This window comes from Chenopodium album, chromosome 21 (genome assembly GCF_948465745.1).
Source record: "Chenopodium album chromosome 21, dcCheAlbu1.1, whole genome shotgun sequence".
Classification (NCBI taxonomy): Eukaryota; Viridiplantae; Streptophyta; class Magnoliopsida; order Caryophyllales; family Amaranthaceae; genus Chenopodium; species Chenopodium album.
Window position 1 is genome coordinate 884,000 of NC_137854.1, and position 6,839 is coordinate 890,838.

At 33.2% G+C, this 6,839-nt stretch overlaps 1 protein-coding gene across 1 annotated transcript; it reads left to right on the forward strand.

The window, feature by feature from the left end:
- The first annotated feature begins 1,480 nt into the window (after nucleotides 1–1,480).
- LOC145602525 (GATA transcription factor 19-like) lies at nucleotides 1,481–3,412 on the forward strand. Its single transcript, XM_081658717.1, has 2 exons — nucleotides 1,481–2,126; nucleotides 2,531–3,412. Exons 1-2 carry the CDS (start codon nucleotides 1,677–1,679, stop codon nucleotides 2,828–2,830), a joined length of 750 nt encoding a protein of 249 aa, XP_081514843.1. The 5' UTR covers nucleotides 1,481–1,676; the 3' UTR covers nucleotides 2,831–3,412.
- The last annotated feature ends 3,427 nt before the right edge of the window (nucleotides 3,413–6,839 follow it).

Below are 6,839 nucleotides of genomic sequence, written 5' to 3' on the forward strand. Positions count from 1 at the left end.
TTAAAGCTGAACTAAACTGAAATGAACTGAACTAATTAGAACTGAACTGAAATGAACTGGTTGGAACTGATCGAACTGAAATTAAGCTGAAGGGTCTGTTCTTATACGATTATTTTCAGTTCAGCTCTAATAATTTTAGTTCAGTTCAACTCCTAATTTCCTTCTCTTATAAAATATTCAGTTCAGTTCAATTCATAAATTCAGTTCAGTTCAACTTAGTTCAGTCAATGAAAATAGGCCCAAAAATCGGTATGAGTACAAATTTATGAAAATGATCGAAAAGAAAGAAAAATCTATAATCCTGCAAAATCTGGCAAAAATCAAGGATATTGCTCTCAATAGCCTAGTCAGCATTAACAGTGGCACATGCTCACTCAGCAGATAATTGAATATACCCGATGTCATCAGTCATCAGTACACTTGGACTACTGCAGCGCGTGCAAAAGCTGCCAACTTATACGGCGAGTGGAATCAGAGAAGGTCCCAACATCCCCTTACTCCATTTTCCTTAGGAGCCTTGCAGACCCAGGGTCCAGGGATACAACATACGGACACAAGTTTTGGTGGGTTTATTTTCATTTTTTTTTAGGTTTATTTTCACTTACTTAAATTTTAATTTGTTTATTTTTACTAACTATAGTAAAATGCTACTTAAAATACCATATGCTTAAGTGTCTTTCCTTATAAGAAGTCCTAAAATTGAGGTCTCAAAGTTAAATAAGTTGTTACACTTTGAATATGTTTTGTACTTTTTTTTTTATTTGCGAAAATTAATTTTAAGTAAAATTTGATCCAAGATTTACCAATAATACTCTGTACTAACTACTAAGCTACATTAAACAAATTGGAATAAGGTGACAAGAAATGAATAACTGGTTTCAAATATGATAATCTATTTATTAATAGGTTATCACATAGTTTTATATGTAGCTGGTCACACCGTGTGGTTGTGGTTACTTAGTCAAGGATTACTCAGTTGTATAGAGGTTACTCAGTCGATCAAGGTTACTCGGTCAGTGTTTTGATGTGTGTCAGTTAGCCATACGCTCATATAATGTGGCCAATCGCATAGAAAACGCGCCAGACTTAAATATATTTTAGTGACTCGAGATGTTTTTTTTTTTTTTTTTTTTATTAAAACCTTAGGGGGAGTACATCTTGAATTAGCATTACCAAATATGGGGGGAAATAATAATATCCACAAAATGATTGTATTTGAATTCTAAAAAGGGAAAAATAAAAAAGAAAAGCAAATTGAAGTGGCACAACCGGGAATGAAGAGTAAAATCGTATAAATGAGTGTTTGAGAGTGAAGAGGACTGTATTCCTCGTGATCGGAGAAGGCAGATCCCTGGAAGACTGTTCCCGTTAGTCACGTGGGTTCTTTTGACTACCACCCTCTCTTCTCTTCAATTACCCTCTCCCCCTTTCTTTCTCTAACTATAAATACTCCTCTCTCTCCCCTCCTTACCTTCAATTCACTCCTCTCCTTCAATTCATTACTCTTCTTCTTTTCTTACGTATATTCCACCACATTTCGTTACCCAAAAAAAATAAAAAACCACTACACGACAAAAACAATTCATCTTTCTCTTCATTTCATCTCCTTCAACTCCAAGTGAAGCTAGATAGATAGATAGATAGATTGATCGATTATAAATTTAAAATTTATAAATATGGTTGGTCCGTGTTCATCTTGTGGTCCTTTTAATCAGTACTGCGGCCACCACTCCTCCGCCGCGTACTGGCCGATGCAACAATACCCTCAATACAACAACAATAACGGTGCTTGTTATGATGATGATGAGCCTGATTATATGTACTCTTCTTCATCTTCGTCATCGTCGTATTCGTCTGTCGATTGTACTCTTTCGCTTGGTACACCTTCCACTCGTATGACTAATGAACAAACTAAACCTACTCCTCATCGTAATAGTGTGTCTTCTTTTTGCTGGGATTTGCTTCATCCTAAGCAATCTTCTAGCTCTACTCCTAAGGCTAGCCGTAGTAGTAACAACCACGCTGCGGCTGCTAGTGGTGGTGGTGATCCTCTTTTTGTTCGCCGTTGTGCAAATTGCGACACCACCTCTACCCCTCTTTGGCGCAATGGTCCTCGCGGTCCCAAGGTAATTCAATCAAACTCGTTACAAATTAAAATGATGACCTCCCATTTTCCTTTCAAATTTTTAGTATACTAGAGTACATTGTTAATGGATAAAACATATTGCGGTCCCAAGGTAATTTAATTAAATTGCGTTACAAACTAAATGTGTTTTGATAAAATTAGTGGTAGAGGAAAAAGAAGTGAGCTTGCATTTTCCTTCTAAAAATATTTACAATAATAAATAAGATTAAAATTAAATAAGAAAATAAAAAGGATTCCTTACTTCTCCTTTATATTCCTTTTGCCGAATTCCTTGTCCCTAGTTGGTGTCATTGTGTTATATTCAATGATTTCTATTATCATCAACTCAATTAAATATTTAAATGTGTCACAGTTGAATTAATGTATGATTTTATGAATTTGCAGTCATTATGCAATGCTTGTGGAATAAGGTTCAAGAAGGAAGAAAGAAGGGCGGCAGCGGCCACAACCACGGCCGCAGCCGCCAACAACGGTCCAACTGCTGGAATGATGGACCCACACTATTACAACGGGTCATGGGCTCACCAATACAGTCAGAGTACTCCACAGAAGATGCAATGTTACGGAGCTCCGAATGAGTTCCGGTTTATTGAGGATGACCGCGGATCGGATTCGGGTATTCAGTTCCTCTCTTGGCTAACCCATGACAGACCTAGTGGTCTTGTTCATGACTTCACCCGTTAAGTCGTAATGATTTCAAAGTCATTAATTCCAAAAAAAAAAAAAAAAAAAAAAAAACCAAAAAAATATTTATAGTAAGAAGTAATGAAGGAGAATGATTTTGCCAATGATATCGGAAAAGGAAGAGGACATGCAATGACGACGACGTTTCATGGAACAAATGAGTTTTTGTGGAGGTTCATGATGGTGATGGTTATGATTCTCTAAGCTCAATGGTCAGAGTCTTCAATAACTCCCTTTTACTTTTTATTTTATTTTATTTTATTTTTTTTATAAAAAGGAAAAAAAAAAAAAAAACCAACTAAGTTGTCGACGACTAGACTACCCTTTAATTAATTTTCCACTTTTATTTTTATAATTTGTTCTTTTAGAGGCTAGATAGAGTGCAAATGGGATAATTCTATGTTGTTAGCTAGATCTTCACCTTAACTTTAATTCTCTTTCTTTTTGGTTTTCCACTTTTGTCAGTAAGTTAGTATATATTTTTATATTATAAGTAAGATATAACCCAACCTTTTGTTAGTCTCAATATTGTGTAAGCAAGCTATCTTAGAGCATTAGTACTAGTCTTTTTTACTGTATGATGAAAATGATATATGATGATCATTATATGAATCTCCTTTTCTTTCTTCGTTCTTTGACTTCACTTTTCTCTTTTTGTGTTCAAATCTTAGGTTCCTCTCTATTTGTATCATTGTGTCGTGCTCGAATACTACTTCTATACTAATCACGTGTCGAGTCAAATACTACTATTGCCAACTCGATTGATCGATAGTTTGTAACATGACAAATCTTAAAATAAGTGATCGTAGGATTACTTACCGTCCTACAGAGTAATTTTAATACTATATAATTAGCAAGTGGGTTAATTGTTAACAAATCTTCCGCAACTACTATACTAAGAAGATGAGCTCGTGCGGCACAATTACCGTGGAGCAGAAAGACATTGAGATCCCAAATCAATGTCGGATTACTACTAATTATACTGATTTTCTTAGAATTAACAGCAGTCCAACTTTTTTGTAAGTTCAGTTCGTGAATGCATACATGACATGAGATGTGACTGTCTTTTGTCTCTTAATTGGAACTCTGACACTTCTCCAAATTCTACTGTACTCTACTCCAAGTTTTATTTACTCCTCTATTATTAAACAAAATAAAGTTAAAAAAATTTGGTCTATTTTTTATTTTCCGAGATTTTGAATTGAAAACATGTACTATTTGCTATATTGTCAATATTGATCATAGATGTTCCTGCACATTTGATTAAGCATATAACGACATGGATCTACTACTGTTACATTACAGTATACATTCAGCTCAAAGGTCAAGACTCAATAAGAATTACTCCCTGTAAAGATACAATGTACGGATTAACTTGTAAGATGTACATGTTTAATAGCTTCATCTGTTATTTGGTTAATGTAATACGGAGTAGGTTATATTGAAACTTTTACAAAGCTTTCAGTTTATTTAAGTAGTAAAACGTCTCTGCTTAGAGTTATAGCCAATTAATTGTAAGATGAAATCTCGCTATAGATTTTGTGTCTTTTCAATGGGCGAGCCAAGCATAGCCTATGTATGTCAAGACCGGCCAGCCTTGTTCCATGCCATGCTGCCGAGATGAAAGGATTGTGTATTTCCTTGACAAAAAATGTGGCTTAGTTAAGCCCAACCTATGACCCAACAGGCCAACACACCCAAAGCCAAAGCCCTTGCCTTAAGTAGACTGAGTTTAGGCTCACATTTGAAAGAGAGCTTGTGAAATACTGTACAATTAATTTAAACAATTAATGCATATGTTGAAATTAAATTTAAATTTGTTCTTCACTAATTTGATCAATAATTGTTTATGTATATACAAAGAAAGTCTAAACTACCATTAGTGATACATAAATAAAATAGTTAAACATGAGCAATATGCTAACAGAAACAAGGGGAAAAAAATAATGAAGTGGATCTGATGATGTGATCTTCAGGCGCCGCGTAGAAGAATCAAGGCGGTCAAAGCATATAGTATAAGTGTAGTCCCCCCCAATACAAAAGCTGAGGTTTTTAAGAGAAAACAAATAAAGGGAGATTCAGTATGTACTGTTTTTTCTCTTTTTTTGTACAGTTTAATTTGATTAATTTATGTGATCAGAACGTTGGCAAAGAGAATAGAGACTAGGGACGAGGAGAAGAGAACAAAGTTCTAACTTTTAAGTTGCAGAACTTGTTTTTAAACTATTAATCAACAAATTAATTATAACAGATCAACAACCATCTCGAATATTTTACTCGTAACGAGTATTTTATTTTGATAAAATTGTAAAATTATATATATATATATATATATATATATATATATATATATATATATATATATATATATATATAACCTGCGGCCTTGGCAGATTCCATACCCGCAGACGAGGTAAAGCATTTAAACAAATTGGTCGGAGGCTTTAAAAATGACACTTTGAGACTACTGCTTTGGCTAAATAAGCTACCAACTTACATTTATAAGCCTGCTTATAATTCAAGGTATTTCATCTTAGGTTTGGATTCTTCTTCTTTCTTTGTCATATTGTTTGGCACTTTTGTAAAGTATCTAATTACAGTATGGTGGGATCAAGAGAACATAACATTGTTTTATAAATCTTGATCGTCCTTTTTTTGGGGGGATCATACCTAATTTCATTTTTTATAACATACACTAGAGAATTACAGCTATATATGAATACTTGTCCTGAATTTCTTTTATTTTTAATTTTTTTTTTTTTTGAAACCCTCAATTTTTTTTTATTTTTGATTAATACGTTACGTGATCTAAATAAACTTTGTGTTGTCTATAATTATTGTCCCGAACTTTATGTTATAGTGAATATAACCTTGCAAGAATTGTCCATTTTTACATCTGATACTTTAAGCCAGTAATGTTACTTTCACAATGGTTTCCTTGATGTTGTTTTAGCTACAATATATAATGTCAATGCTAATGTAATGTACCTTTAGCTCTGTATTAGTTTCTCGTCAAAAAAAAAAAAAAAAAACTCTGTATTAGTTTGTCAAATGAAATAGTGGCTTTAAAATTAAAGATCTTCGATATGGATTATAAAATAAGCTTGGCGATTGGTTTTACAAAAGTTGCATATGATAAACAATTACTGTATATAAAGTTATGATGTGGAGTCATGTCATTGTCAAGATGGAGGGTTCACCTGATAGATCTTCAAGATATTATATAGATCAAGCGAAAATGTAGGGTATGCGGCACCCCAACATACTTTAATATCCATTTATCATATAGTTTAAGATAATAACCAACACGATCACGTATTTGAAATACTAATATTGCACCAATACGATAATACATTTGTGTCTATCACTCTTGGACGAAATCCTAATTTCTTCTTGTGTGCAACTCTATATAACTAATAACATAGGTTTATCAATTATAATGTTTTTGCTTATTGTATGCAATAAAATCACTACTTAGCAATTAGTATGGCCACCACATAAAACTATACGTGTATATAAATCCACTCTGTCATTTATGATAAGATAGTACACAAAAATAATTGACATTCCAAAATTAGTTAGTTTATCATCTGAACAAATTCTAGGCCATTTTAAATATCAGCACTTCCGAAGCTTGAATTTTGATCCCTGAAGTAATATGAGGGGCTATGAATAGCATACCCCAATTAAATGACCAAAATAGAATAAAACAAGAAAGGACAACTTTGTTCCTATGTAGTATTTGTGATTCACGGGCATACGATGTTGTCTCTTGCTCTGATTTCTAACTTACTTAAAGATGAAATTGAAGTGATTTTAACACTTAGCTGGATTTCTAAATCAAATTTAGGAAGATGCTACTATTTTTATTGCAATAAAATTGTTTTTATTGAAAAGCCAGGAAATTAAATTCATCCTATTTATATTTATACAAGCTTTTATAATCACATGGATTGATCAGTAGTTTTTAATGGCATCTTGGTGTCTTACATGTGCGGGGTAGTAATAA